Raw genomic sequence first — 15516 nt, forward strand, 5'->3', positions numbered from 1 at the left:
GAGTAAGGAATACCAGCAATGGTGCACCAGCATTAAAACTCAAATGGGAACAACTCAGCAGGGTTTCCTTCTCCCAGAGCAAAGTCCCACTCTTGGCATGCTTCCCACTGCAAAAAACACCACAGCAGAAAACTGCATTATTTACCACCAGGAAGCTTCTCCCCATGGTTGATGAAATTAGGTCAGGCATTTCTTCTTTAATCTTTTCTATTTTGCCTGCTTGTCCTCAGGAGTCCACAGACATCGCTCTTTCCTTTCCCCCTTCCCCAGCCTCCAAAAAAAGTGAATTCCTGCTTTGCTTGCATGCTTCTGAATCTTCAGCCTCACCTGGAAAGAAGGACCGTCCAGCTGTTCACCTCTAATTATTGAACTCCAGGGAGGGCAGACTGTGCATCAAAGATCACACTCTCTTCTCCCAGAACTAATGGAATTGTAAGAGGAGTTGGGGGGAAAGGCCAGCGAACACAGAGAAGGTAAACAACTTTGCCAGTGTGCTCATTAATAGTTGTTGTTTATTCGTTTAGTCGCTTCTGACTCTTTGTGACTTCATGGACCAGCCCACACCAGAGCGTCCTGTCAGTCGTCAACACCCCCAGCTCCCCCAGGGACGAATCCATCACCTCTAGAATATCATCCATCCATCTTGCCCTTGGTCGGCCCCTCTTCCTTTTGCCCTCCACTCTCCCCAGCATCAGCATCTTCTCCAGGCTGTCCTGTCTTCTCATTATGTGGCCAAAGTATTTCAGCTTTGCCTTTAATATCAAGTGAGCAGTCTGGCTTTATTTCCTGGAGTATGGACTGGTTCGATCTTCTTGCAGTCCAAGGCACTCTCAGGATTTTCCTCCAACACCACAGTTCAAAAGCATCTATCTTCCTTCGCTCAGCCTTCCTTATGGTCCAGCTCTCGCAGCCATATGTTACTACGGGGAACACCATTGCTTTAACTATGCGGACCTTTGTTGTCAGTGTGATGTCTCTGCTCCTAACTATTTTATCGAGATTTGTCATTGCTCTTCTCCCAAGGATTAAGCATCTTCTGATTTCCAGTAATCTTTGCACCTAGGAATACAAAGTCTTTCACTGCTTCTACATTTTCTCCCTCTATTTGCCAGTTATCAGTCAAGCTGGTTGCCATAATCTTGGTTTTTTTGAGGTTTAGCTGCAAGCCAGCTTTTGCACTTCCTTCTTTCACCTTCATCATAAGGCTCCTCAGTTCCTCTTCACTTTCAGCCATCAAAGTGGTATCATCTGCATATCTGAGATTGTTAATGTTTCTTCCAGCGATTTTAACTCCAGCCTTGGATTCCTCAAGCCCAGCATGTCACATGATGTGTTCTGCATACAAGTTGAATAGGTAGGGTGAGAGGATACAGCCCTGCCGTACTCCTTTCCCAATCTTAAACCAGTCCGTTGTTCCGTGGTCTGTTCTTACTGTTGCTACTTGGTTGTAATACAGATTCTTCAGGAGGCAGACAAGATGACATGGTATCCCCATACCACTAAGAACTTGCCACAATTTGTTATGGTCCACACAGTCAAAGGCTTTAGAATAGTCAATAAAACAGAAATAGATGTTTTTCTGAAACTCCCTGGCTTTTTCCATTATCCAGCGGATATTGGCAATTTGGTCCCTAGTTCCTCTGCCTTTTCTAAACCCAGCTTGTACATCTGGCAATTCTCACTCCATGAATTGCTGAAGTCTACCTTGCAGGATCTTGAGCATTACCTTGCTGTCATGTGAAATGAGTGCCACTGTTCGATAGTCTGAACATTCTTTAGTGTTCCCCTTTTTTGGTACGGGGATATAAGTTGATTTTTTCCAGTCTGATGGCCATTCTTGTGTTTTCCAAATTTGCTGGCATATAGTATGCATTACCTTGACAGCATCATCTTGCAAGATTTTGAACAGTTCAGCTGGGATGCCGTTGTCTCCTGCTGCCTTGTTATTAGCAATGCTTCTTAAGGCCCATTCAACCTCACTCTTCAGGATGTCTGGCTCTAGCTCACTGACCACACCGTCAAAGCTATCCCCGATACTGTTATCCTTCCTGTACAGGTCTTCTGTATATTCTTGCCGCCTTTTCTTGATCTCTTCTTCTTCTGTTAGGTCCTTGCCATCTTTGTTTTTGATCATACCCATTTTGGCCTGGAATTTACCTCCGATGTTTCTAGTTTTCTGGAAGAGGTCTTTTGTCCTTCCTATTCTATTGTCTTCTTCCACTTCCGCGCATTGCTTGTTTAAAAATAATTCCTTATCTCTTCTGGCTAACCTCTGGAATTATGCATTTAATTGGGCATATCTCCCCCTATCCCTGTTGCCTTTTGCTTTCCGTCTTTCTTGGGCTACTTCTAGTGTCTCAGCAGACAGCCATTTTGCCTTCTTGGTTTTCTCTTTCTTTGGGATGTATTTTGTTGCCGCCTCCTGAACAATGTTGCAAACTTCTGTCCATAGTTCTTCCGGGACCCTATCTACTAAGTCCAGTCCCTTAAATTGATTCTTCACCTCCACTGCATATTCCTTAAGGATATTAGTGAGCTCATATCTAGCTGATCTGTGGGTCTTCCCTAATCTCTTTAGTCTGATCCTAAATTGTGCAAGAAGTTCATGATCTGAACTACAGTCAGCTCCAGGTCTTGTTTTTACCGATTGTATAGATGTCCGCCACCTGTGGCTGCAAAGGATGTAGTCAATCTGGTTTCGGTGTTGTCCATCTGGGGAAGTCCATGTATAAAGCCGTCTCTTAGGTTGTTGGAAGAGAGTGTTTGTTATGCAGAGTGAGTTGTCTTGGCAAAATTCTATCAGCCTGTGTCCTGCTTCGTTTTGTTCTCCCAGGCCATGCTTACCTGTAATTCCAGGTGTCATTTGACTGCCCACCTTAGCATTCCAGTCTCCCGTGATGAAAATAACATCTCTTTTAGGCGTGTTGTCCAGTAGGTGCTGCAGATCCTCATAGAACTGCTCTACTTCAGCTTCTTCAGCATCTGTGGTTGGGGCGTATATTTGGATCACTGTGATGTTAGATGGCTTGCCCTGAATTCGAATTGAGATCATTCTATCGTTTTTTGGATTGTATCCAAGCACTGCTTTAGCCACTTTACTATTAATTATGAACGCTACTCCATTTCTTCTGTGGTCCTTTTGTCCACAGTAGTAGATCTGGTGGTCATTTGACGTGAAGTGGCCCATTCCGGTCCATTTCAGTTCACTGATGCCCAAAATGTCTATCTTTAATCTTGACATCTCACCAATAACCACATCCAATTTGCCCTGGCTCATAGATCTTACATTCCAGGTTCCAATGGTGTGTTGATCCTTAGAACATCGGATTCGCCGTTCACCACCAGCACCGTCGGCCGCTAGCTGTCCTTTCGGCTTTGAGCTAGCTGCGTCATCACGTCTGGGGCTAGTTGAACTCATCCTCTGTTCCTCCCCAGTAGCATTTTGACCATCTTCTGACCTGGGGGTCTCACCTTCCAATGGTATACTGACATATCTCTGGTTGTGCTGATCCATTTAGTTTTCACAGCAAGAATACTGGGGTGGGTTGCCATTACCTTCCCCAGGGATCGCATTTAGTCTGACCTCTCTGTCATGACCTTCCCGTCTTGGGTGGCCCTTCACGGTTTAGCTCATGGCATCACTGAGGTGCTCAAGCTCCAGCACCACGGCAAGGTAATGATCCTTTGCTGAAGGCTCATTAATAGACACACATGGAAATCTGGAGTGTGGGTTTACATTGATCAGCGCAAACAAGACTAGAAGCCACTGGTGTTTGTGTCTGAGGCCTTAATGGCTCACTAAAGTACAAATATTAGAAGTGCCATTAACAGCATTTGCTGGCGCATGAAAATCTTGGATCATTCCTCGTTAGTCCTGAAGCCTGAGATGATGTAGCCAAACTTGAGTCAGTCCCAGTCCCAAATCCCACATCTTATTTCAGCCCTCTTGACATATCCCGCCTAGCGTGGATTGGCCCATCCATAGTCATGACTGTAACCACTCATTCCACAGCTGTTTAAATGCTAAATTCCTCCAGCCATTAGCCATGGTTTGGAACAGCCTGAGGATAGGACACCTCTTGTATCAGTCATCCTGGGATCCTCTATTGATCTGTGATCACCAGCTATGGATTCTTCCTATTCTTCACAATCTACCCCTCGCTGCCTCATCTCATCCCACCCTTGTAATGAGCATCTGCTCTGAAGCAAAATCATTTGCATTTCTACTGCACCCTGACTTAATCCCTTGAGCTTGCCATGGCTACAGAGCAATAAATTTATTTTTTGGACCTTAGGAGAAGAGCGGAATGATCGGAGTTTAATACCATCTGACTAGTGAGAAATGAGATTCAGATCCATATCACATGAGGACAGAATACACAGCCAGACAGAAGAGACAAATGCAGGCTGCGTGGAATAATGGGATCTGACTCAAGGACTGGATTCACACATTACACTTAGCCAGTTAGAAGTAGACTTAATTAGGGTTATTGACCAGAAAACTGAGCCTGCTTTGTGAAATAAGCCACAATTGGCTGGGTTCACGTGGCATACTAAGCATAGTGAGGCAGTGTTTCTCTGTCTCAGCATCTTTAAGATGTATGGACTTCAACTCCCAGAATTCTCCAGCCAGCTACGTTAAAATCTCTCATTCTGATGGGCCATTCTTTCAGAAAATTAGGGTAGGGGAAGCATTTGCATTTAATTTCAGCTTCCCAAGAGATGTGGAAATGTCTTATCAGCAACCAGAATCTCAAGGGTCAGCAAGCCATTTAGACTACCACTAACTGGATTCTTTAAGGCCACGTTTCTCCAATCAGGCATCCTTCTGAGGTTGAATTACAAAACCCATGGCCCACAGCCAACAACTGCTTACTAGCCCTACTGGCTGTGGAAGAGGAGACTCAAGTTGCAGGCCAAAATCTCTGTAGAACCGTGTTTCTCAACCACAGCAGCTTTAAGGTGTGTGGACTTCAACTCCCAGAATTCCCCAGCCAGCTATGCTGAAGTCCACACATCTTAAAGTTGCTGAGATTGAGAAAATACTGCATTAAGGCATAGCTTGCCAAACCATAATTTTGTTGTGCCTCACACAGCTCATTAAAGCATAACCCAACAAACCACATTATAGCTAAATATACCCTATGAAGCCCAGACAGGAGTCCAAAAATTGTTTGGAAGCTCTTCTGTTGACAGCAAATCAGTTTAAAGGCTCTACTTGTATAAAACGGCATCCTAGAAATCTCCTGTGTGTTGAAAATAGGACAACTCTTTCCAAACTGATTTGCCGTGCAACTCCTAAGACATTCAACCTGTGTCTTTTCTGACTCTGATTTGCATCTCTCAGGGCTGGTACTCTCTTACCCAATTGGCTGCAACACTCTGTAAAGAAATCAGCATCAGCTTGTACCGGATACTGCAAGTTGGATTGCATTTTTTCTTTTTTCTTGCAATCCTTATATACAAAATTGTATTTTTTTTTAAAATGCCTAACCAATCCCTGATGATGATAGATTAAGTGTTTCCTTCAACCACCGAAAAGAAAGAAATGATTATTGTTAATGCCTCTCTGTAGAAACTGGGAAATCAGCATCAGCACTTCCTTTCCTTCTAAGGCACCAGGCTGGAAACCAGGAGGCTGTGAGTTCTAGTCCCACCTTAGGCCTGGAAGCCGGCTGGGTGACCTTGGGCTAGTCCCTCTCTCTCAGCCCAAGAGCCAATCAGACGTGGTAGGAGAGTTCTAGTCCCGCCTTGGGCCTGAAAGCCGGCTGGGTGACCTTGGGCCAGTCCCCCTCTCTCAGCCCAAGAGCCAATCAGACGTGGTAGGAGAGTTCTAGTCCCGCCTTGGGCCTGAAAGCCGGCTGGGTGACCTTGGGCCAGTCCCTCTCTCTCAGCCCAAGAGCCAATCAGGCGTGGTAGGAGAATTCTAGTCCCGCCTTGGGCCTGAAAGCCGGCTGGGTGACCTTGGGCCAGTCCCTCTCTCTCAGCCCAAGAGCCAATCAGGCGTGGTAGGAGAGTTCTAGTCCCGCCTTGGGCCTGAAAGCCGGCTGGGTGACCTTGGGCCAGTCCCTCTCTCTCAGCCCAAGAGCCAATCAGGCGTGGTAGGAGAGTTCTAGTCCCGCCTTGGGCCTGAAAGCCGGCTGGGTGACCTTGGGCCAGTCCCTCTCTCTCAGCCCAAGAGCCAATCAGGCGTGGTAGGAGAATTCTAGTCCCGCCTTGGGCCTGAAAGCCGGCTGGGTGACCTTGGGCCAGTCCCTCTCTCTCAGCCCAAGAGCCAATCAGATGTGGTATGAGAGTTCTAGTCCCACCTTAGGCATGTAAGACGGCTGGGTGACTTTGGGCCAGTCCCTCTCTCTCAACCCAACCCACCTCACAGGGTTGTTGTTGCGGCGAAAATAGGAGGAGGAAGGAGTAATAGGTATGTTCCCCATCCTGAGTTATTTATAAAAATAATAAAGGCAGGAAAGAAGAAAAAGAAAGAAAGAGAGAGAGAGAGAGAGAGAGAGAGAGAGAGAGAAAGAGAGAGAGAAAGAGAGAAAGAGAAAGAAAGAAAGAAAGAAAGAAAGAAAGAAAGAAAGAAAGAAAGAAAGAAAGAAAGAAAGAAAGAAAGAAAATGACCGTTGGCAATCCCTGGAAGGGAAAACACTAATGGGATTTGAAATCCAGCACGTGTGGGAGACAGCCTTAAGCTTTCAGCCACAGGATGCTTTGAATTTGAGTCCAGAAAGAGGCTTCGGACCATATGCGTAGCACCCATCTGCAACTCTTTAAAATAGCTGCATCTTCTCCAGGGATCATGTGACCATTGCAGAGGGCAATTGCACAATCCCAGGAAAAGGTTCCCCTGCTTTAAAGAACTGCAAACAGGTGGGACGCTGGCGCTCCTGTGTGCTCCAGAGCACCTTTTTGAAATGCTCCATCCACGGTCTAGTGACTCTGGGTGTGCATGTATGTGTGCGTGTCACAGCTCAGTCAACTAGCGCATCAAAGGATTCCTAGCCAACAACAGCAAGCACTCAGGTGTGAATCAGACAAGGACAGTTCATTTCACAGGTTGGCACAATGTATTCTGCACCCCCCCCCAAAAAAACAAACCTTCAATAGACTTTCTCCTAACGTGCACAGGCAGACGGGCTCCCCTCAGGGGGATAAGCATTTCACGACTCAAAAAGGCATCTCCAGAGGGTGCATCTTCTGGCAGGAACGTAACTGCCTTCACAGTGGAAGGGACAGACTTCTGAGTGGAAAAATAAATCACATTAAGCATTGCAGGGGAAGGACACCAGTACTGGAAGAAAATTGGGAGACTGGAGAGATGATGAACCAAGGACAGCTCTGATGGGGAAGGCTGAGCTTTCTGATGTCCAAGAAGGGGAGAGAAACACATTGGTGAGGCCTCAACTCCCTCTGTCCCAGACTGTGTCACAACAAGGGAAATCATAGCATGCAATATATTCTGGTATTTCCGCCATCACTAATATGAACCTGGCATTGCCACCAAACTGGGCAGAAATTACAGGTAGTCCTCATTTAGCGACAGTTGGGACCAGCAACTCAGTCATTAAGCGAAGCAGTTGCTAAGTGAAACCATTATTGTGCTTACGATCTTACTTCAGCTTTCCTTTGCTTTACAGACCTGTGAAGGTCATAAACACGAGGACTGGTTGCAAAGTTACTTTTTTCATCACCGTCGTAACTGCGAACGCCTAACGAGGCAGTCACTAAACAAAGACTGCCTGTACTCATCATGGAAGCTTTCGTGGCCAATAACCCTTTTCTGCATATGCAGGCACAGAGCTCGAAGCATCCAAATGGCCACAGAAGGCAGGCCTCCTCAATTTCAGCACCCTCCAGCCATTCCACTACAACTCCCATAATCCCCAGCCAATACAGGGAAGCTGACCCTGGCCTTTGCAGTCCAGAAGAGTTTATACCATGGTTTAAACTAGGGATACGGATGGCTTGGGATTCATCATCTGTTGTAATAGCCAGGATTATGGGATTTGGGGTGGGTCTGAAATCTCAAAAAGGCACCATGTAAATCTCTGTGTTAATAATCTCTGGATTTTCCCTTTGGTTTAGAGGGAGGGGGAGCAGATGAACCCTGCACACTGATGTGTAATAATAGGGCAATGAATGCTTGGTAACCTTTCCAAAGGAACCAAAAGCTGAATGCGTTGATTCCTCTCTCTCAAAGTGACAGGGATCATTATTAGAATTAAGCTAAAAGACAAAAAAATCAGTTGTGCGGAGAGTATACCTACCTATAGAACTGTGTTTCTACAGTTCTCAACTCATCCCCATATTAGGAACTGGGAACCATTTTTGGACCACAACTTAATGCATGGATTTGTTCCATGTCCCAAATTTGATTTTTTCCCCCTACATTTAGAGTCTCTATTTCGATTTTAGGAAACATTAGATTTCTAGTGTTGATTAAAGTCACTATAATCTATCATTCTAGTTAGGATTTACCACCCAGACTCCCAGGATTCTCAGCAGCGGCTACGCTGGCTGGGAAATTTTGGGAGTCAATTAATTCAACTTGTATGCCGCCCAGCTCCCAACGGCTCTGGGCAGCTCGCAACCATCAGAACGAAGGAATTGCAACAAAACCAGTAACATATAAAAGATGGCAAGAACGACAGACCCGATGGAATGAAATGAAGGGCCTCCCTCGCCGAAGGCCTGGGGGAAGATCTTCCCAGCTTTACTAAACACCACTAGGGTGGGGGCCATCCAGATCTTGGGGAAACCCTCATCCTAGAGGGAGCAGGTGCCGAGTTGAAGTCCACACATCTGGAAGTCACCAAGGTTGAGAAACCCTGGTCTTTGCAGATGCCTCCCAATATTCAGAGTTAGCATGGCCCATGGGTAGAGGATTCTGGGAGTGGTTATCTACAACATCTGGAAGCACAAAGTTACCTCTTCTGGCTTTGGACAAACTTACCCAGCATTCCTCAGCTGCATTCTCTCCCAAAGTGCTACAAGGCCGAAGCTTAAGTCACGGTGTAAACATGGTGTAAACATGGGGCAGGGAACCCTGGCTTCCCAGCCAGGAAAAGAATGGCTCAGAGTCCATTGACTCAAAAGCCCGGGATGAAAAGACGCAGGACTTAAAGCCTGGAGGGCTCCCCCTTCTGCAGATCTTCTGCATATCCATTGCTGGTCTGCAGTAAAGCAATTTGTGGAGTTTCAGCTTGTGAAGCCTCTGCTTTCAGTGAATCAGAGTTGAGTTCTGGAGAACATATTTATCACCGTACTTGGAGAAACCTGACAGGACTGGCCAACAACTCCTAGCAGTCCATTAGCACAGCTGCTAGAATGCTGATCTACCTTGAATATAAAGGTTTTAACAGCAAGGGGGGAAAAACTGCTGGAAGTTTTACTTCTCATACGCACATCTCCAGTGGCAGCATCCTTTTCTTTTAAGCTAAAAACACACGTAGCTGCCTCTGAAGCCTTTTGATAGATGCAAGTGGGTGGATGGGCAGATGAAGACAGACAGCTGGACGGCACAGGACAGAAGCCGACAGTGTCTGAACCCAGCTGGAGTTCCAAAGAGCACATGGTTAGGACATTACCTGATCCAGATTTAAATGGGGTCACATTGACGTGGCTAATTCTGTCCCTATCATCGCTTACAACCAGGACTTTCTTCTGGTTCCTCCATTCATGTTATGCTTTTTTTCAATAAAGCCTTAAGTCTGCTAGATGAATTTGATCGAAATGGGGAATGGATTAGAAGGGCAGTAGAATCATAGAATCGTAGGGCTGGAAGGGACCTTGGAGGTCTTCTAGTCCAACCCCCTGCCCAGGGCAGGATCCTCATACCAGCTCGGACAGATGGTTGGCCAATCTTTTCTTGAAAACCTCCAGCGATGGCGCACCACCACTCCGGGAGGCCAGCTGTTCCACTGCTTAAGCGTTCTCACTGTCAGGAAATTCCTCCTTTTTTCCAGGCTGGATCTCCCGCTGAGGAGCTTCCACCCATGGCTTCTTGTCCTACCCTCAGGTGCCAGGGTAAGTCGATGCCCTCTTCCCTGTGGCAGCCCTTCGAGTATGGGAAGACTGCTATCGTGTCTCCCCTCAGTCTTCTTTTCATTAAGCTAAACATGCCCAGTTCCTTTAGCCCTTCTTCATAGGATTTAGCCTCCAGACCCCTTATCACAGTAGAAAGCGTGGCAATGGCTGAAAGGTGTAGCTGCTCTGAGGTCTGGTAACAAGGCCAGAATGTGATAGAAACAACCCGCCGGACCGGTAAATCCATCTTCAAAACTGCCAACCCCTTCAATTATTATAGGCCTTGTTCATCGCACAAAAAAAGACAGAAAGGGAGAAGCGCAGGCAGAACAAATGCCAGGGAGCTTGAAAAAGAGCAGAGACTTTAATAAAAGAGATAATGTCTCACAGAAGTACTGTACAAACATTACATTTAAAAATGGCCAAAGTTCAAAAGACTAGAAGCAAAACAGAAATGGATCCTAGCAGGGATCCCCCTGCAGGTAAAATGGTGTGTCCCACATTATAGATCTGTAATTTTTTTTTTCCAGGCAGTATGAAGCCATTACAGTATTGTGCTCGGTTTACTTTTGAAAAAGCAGATTTCCAACCGTCAATGTTGCATAGAAAAAATGTATAAAGACACGCCAGGGCTATCAAAATGTTTAAAATCCCAGAGGGCAGGGGCTGGGCTCCTAGGGGTAGGGGTAGGTTCAGTGTAGCTTCCACCTTCTAGGCCAGTGTTTCTCAACCTTAGCAACTTGAAGATGTCTGGAGTTCAACTCTGTGCTATGCTGGCTGGGGAATTCTGGGAGTTGAAGTCCAGACATCTTCAATTGCTAAGGTTGAGAAACACTGTTCTAGGCCTTTAAACGCCTTCCACCCCAGTTTAACATTATCCCCCATTTCCACTCCCTCAATCCTTGCTTTACCAACATCCTGCAATTAGAACAACAGGTCTTCAAACACGCCTTTTACACACCGAGCATGAACCCCAAAGAGAATCTGGCTTCCTTGGCTTCAACGTAAACCCCTTCAAAGTCCACCAGAATCGAGGGAAAGCCCATCGAAACTTAAGAATTTAGTTCAGGCTCCATAGGGAACCTTGTAAGCCCTTAATTTTGCTGATGAAACAGACGGCTGCTTTCCAGGGGAGCTTCCAAGAGGGTCAGATCCAGCCGGGGGAGAAAGGAACTGTTTCTGCGTCTTGAAGAGGAAGCCTCATTCATAGCTCCTGCGAGGAGGGCCGAGCGAAGGAACGAAACAGTATCAAATCCAGTCTCCGGCAGTAGGGGCATAATCAAAGTCACAACCAATACGAACACTTGGAAAGAAAAAGAAGAAAGCTGAAGCATAACTGTCTGCTACACAGAGGTTATTAAGAACTACAAGGATTCACAGCAAACTCCTCCAGCAATTCACTGCATCCGTAAAGGGAGTCCAGCTGGGAAGAAGCGATGGATCTCCGGTTATGGCTAGTCCTCCGAAGGAGGTTCCCTTAGGCAAGAGCTGTCCCAGGAGCAACGGGGCGTCCTACAGTTCTTCAAAGAAGGCCACGCGGGACTTGGTGCTCTGCAAGGTGAGCTGAGAAGGGGAGACAAAAGCAAAATATCGTTAGCACCAAAAGGGGACTCGGCTCGGCTCCCTGGCCAAAGGCCAGCCCCACTGCTGAGTTTCCACCATCACGACTCACTTAGCTCTGAGAAGGACAGATCAGCCCCCAATTGGCAGGGTTCACTCACGGCACAGACTTTGGTTTTTACATGTAGAAATGTGGAATTATGCCCTCGGCCGAGAGCAAACCAAGCATAGGATGCTCAGCATCATACCCAAACCAGGCCAACAAATCTTGGGAGAACCAGGCTGGTAAAGCAGTAGGTTCAAAGCAAGTGGTCCTTTTTGGGTGGAGTGGGGGAGAGACATCTGCTGAACTTGCTGGGCTAGATCACTATAGAAAGCATCCTGCTTCACCCCAAGATAAGCCTGGTAGCTCCAAAGCAAACTCATGGTGGGCTAGCCGGGGATGGATCCCACTTGCTTGTAGAACCTGCTCAATACTCATTCTTCGTTCTTCCATAAGGGGAACCAGGTTTCTGGACCAGGACCCAGCAGTAATCCCAGCCCCTGCCTTCGCACAGCTTCACAGTCTGCTAAGCTTGACTTGGCCGATGTCCCTCAGACACGCCACGTGGGCCATCTTCAAGTTTCCCCGTAGCTTTGCTTTTGGGTTGCTTTCCTATAAACCACTCAAGAGCAGCAGCACAGAAAATAAACAATACTCAGGGGCACTGCCTCTCCATACAGAAGTGCCCCTGAATGGCCGTCATCGTTTCCTCTCAGTAGCAAGGAATTACAGAGTGGCCATGTCCAAGCCCTGCTTCAAATTAAAGCATTCGGATTGATGGCCGTCTAGCCTTTCCTGGTTTAACTTCTGGCCTGGGTTTGAGCATTCTACCGTCATGATTGAGGCTTAGTGACAGCAGGGGACTTCCAGGCAAAGCCCAGAGCCGCTCACCTCTACTCGTCTGGGGGGAAGGAAAAAGGGTAGCTATTGGGAAACACCTGTTGCCTAAAGAGGCAACCCACAACCCAACCTCCATCTACGGGACAGGACCAGAGCCTGGAGAGATCGGGTTCTCTCTTCTCCACAACTATCCTGGTGACCATCTAGTCAAATTTAAAAATATTAAGATGCCATGTGTAATGGTTGCCTATTCTAAAACACTATCAGACTCATAAGCAGGAATTCAAAGATATCTGATTTATTAAAGAATAGTGTGCACGATCACAAAGAAAGCTGAGAATGATAAAAGCGTGCCAAGTACAAACTAAAACCCCCCGGTGCAAATGAAATCCCTCCCCCTGTAAAATCTTCTCAAGTTCACAATCCCAGGTGCTCCTAACGGTTTCTGATGGTCTGCGGGAAAAGTCCTTGAACAGAGAACATAACCCAAATACATTCCATTGTAATGAATACAGATATAGAGCTTGGTACAAGGTTTCACAGCAGCTCCCTCCCAAACAGAAACGCGCGTCAGCCCCATGGCATGTGAAACGTTACGATGTATACTGTACATTGAAACAGTGAACATGACACCATGGAGGATAGAATCCACACCAGTAAGAATGAAAGGCCCATGCTAACTGCTGCGATGATTTAAAAAAAAAAAGGAACAAGAAAAAAAGGGGGGAAATGCATGGCCCTCTTGATGAAGAACAGGCCCTCTTAAATTTTCCCCATAGAAGGCAAGAAGACATCTCCCCCAATCCCAAAAGAGCCATGTGCGTTTCCCAGGTCCCCTTTGCCCTGAGCACCACAGCTTCAAATTGCCCAAAAGAGAATCTTGCATTTTGCTCATCCGAGGCAGGCCAGCCTCAGAAAACTGCCCTGGCAGCCAAACATCGGGGTGGAGAGATTTGGATTGGAGTCAACTCTTGAAGCACCTCTGGATCTTGTGTGCCTTTGGCTCCAGGGGCCGGGCACACTGCAAAGAGGGGCCGGGCATGAGCCAAGCTGTACTGGCCAAAAAGGTTCCCCAGGAGCTGTTTACCGAAGAAGCGTTTGGCCTCCCCTCCTTGCAGCAACACCCTTGCACTTCTGCCCCATTGCTGAGAGTGCTTTGCTTCTCCTATTCCAAAGCCCCAGGGTACATTGTGGCACTTCAAATGCGATGGGACCTTCAGAATAAAATCCTGACTCAACCATAGCCTGCTGAAACTTTGTCATGCCTGATTAACCCCAGAAGACATCCAAGCTCAGATGAAAGAACGTCTGAAGGAGGGAAATCCGCAACTGTGGACCAGGCAGACCCTTCACTGGTGGCCCCGTTCCAGGAACATCGCTTGAAGACCAAGAGCCCAAGAAAGCACATTTCACACAGTTGCTGAGACCAGAACAGCAGCCAGAGAACATGTGGGGGGAATTATTTGCCACTCTAGTCAAGGAAAAGCTCCTTTTAATCAAATCAGGGTGTCCCTCCAGCACCCTCTCTGCCAGCTAGGGGATCTTTAAGGCAGGGACACACCAAACTGGACAGGTAGGAAAGGAGGCTGCATTCCAAAAAGCAGAAACAAAACCAGAACAAAAACTACACTTACCCGATTAATTCCCATGTATCACATATCCCTGGTTAACTTACCCACGGTTTGTTCAACTAACTCAACTTTGGAGTCCTTGGTGCTCTCTGAGACTTGTTTTCTTGCAGAAGTTTCATTGCCAGACTAGTGTTAATATGTTTTCTACTACAGATTAAGGTTACTATGGTAACTAATCATTTTGGCCGGGTGAAGAGGTTGAATTTAATTGTCCCCTTTTCACGTGTTAATGGTTGCATTGCCTAAGGGAGGAACTTGCCTGAACTTGTTTTAGTTTCAGTTTCCCTTCTGTGTAGGCTTGCAGAGAATATGCAGCTGAGAGAAATCTCTCTTCTCAGCAAACAGCCTTTAAATATGTTTGTTTTCTGTAAATAAAATTATTTTTATAGAAATGCCTGGTGTGTGACTTTTCTGATCTCTCCTGGGCCAAAGGCTTTCTTAGCACTCTGCCAACAGGTTATGGGCCCAGTAAACAGCCCAGTAAGCCCAGTAAACCCCAGAGAGAATAGAGAGATCAGCTACACACCTCATGCACAATTTAAAGGCAGGTAGCAAAGACCTGTGAAGATTTTCTTTGGAGCCACCTGGAGATTTTCCAGCAACTGCCGGTCTACAGGACAAAAGCCAGCTGAGGTGACTTGCAAAAGCAGCAGCCATGGCTACCTCCCAGCCCTCAGCGATGCCTCTGGAGCGCCTATCAGAGACCAACTATTTGAATTGGGCCCTGAAGATGGAGATGTATCTTCGCAGATAGAATCTTTGGCTGCCAATTGGTGAGCAAACCCCCCAAAATCCCAGTGCTGAATGGCTTAGGCAGGATGAGTGGGCTAGAGCCACCATTATCCTGGGAGTTGAGGACAATCAGCTAGTCCACGTGTGAGGTATGCAGTCTGCAAAGCAACTTTGGGACGCTTTGAGAGACTTGTATGTAAAGGCAACAGCAGGGAGTAAAGTTACCCTGATGAAAAAGCTGTACAAAGCCTACCTTGCAGAAGGAGATAGCCTTCCTGAGGACCTGCATTATATTCAGCAGCTGTTTGTTGAGTTGCAGGAGAGAGGAATGGAATTTACACCTCTCACAAAATCCTGTATCTTCCTGTCCTCACTGAATGAAACGTGGGACACGCTGATTTGTACCCTGGAGGCTATGCCTGAAGCAGACCTCACCCCATCATATGTTACACAGCACTTACTCGCTGAATGGGAGAAGAGAGAGGAAAGATCCCCCTCCCATCTCTTCTGGAAAGCTGCAGTACCAGTAAACAAGGGAAAAGAAGGGAAAGGAACCTGAGGCCACAGCACTAGACAGGTAGCGATGCTTCACCTGTGGTTCAGCTGGACATTTGCAGAAAGACTGTACCTTGAGACCCAAGAGTAGAAAGACAGAGAAGAACAACACAAGGGCAACAAAGAAGAAGG

At 46.7% G+C, this 15516-nt stretch overlaps 2 protein-coding genes across 5 annotated transcripts in view; both read right to left on the reverse strand.

Annotated features, from left to right (window-relative positions):
* Nucleotides 1-15516, reverse strand: part of TBC1D10A (TBC1 domain family member 10A) — a 470628-nt gene that overhangs the window by 107496 nt on the left and 347616 nt on the right. The gene's annotated exons all lie outside the window — the stretch shown is intronic.
* Nucleotides 10369-15516, reverse strand: part of NF2 (NF2, moesin-ezrin-radixin like (MERLIN) tumor suppressor) — a 92597-nt gene continuing 87449 nt past the window's right edge. For all 4 annotated transcript variants that reach the window (XM_063315943.1, XM_063315942.1, XM_063315945.1 and 1 more), the window contains one exon: nt 10369-11586. Coding sequence is in view for 2 of the 4 variants with exons in the window: in XM_063315942.1 (XP_063172012.1) it covers nt 11536-11586 (51 nt within the window). In the remaining 2 variants the exon portion in view is untranslated. The remainder of the gene's footprint in view (nt 11587-15516) is intronic.

Source organism: Candoia aspera, chromosome 15 (genome assembly GCF_035149785.1).
Source record: "Candoia aspera isolate rCanAsp1 chromosome 15, rCanAsp1.hap2, whole genome shotgun sequence".
Classification (NCBI taxonomy): Eukaryota; Metazoa; Chordata; class Lepidosauria; order Squamata; family Boidae; genus Candoia; species Candoia aspera.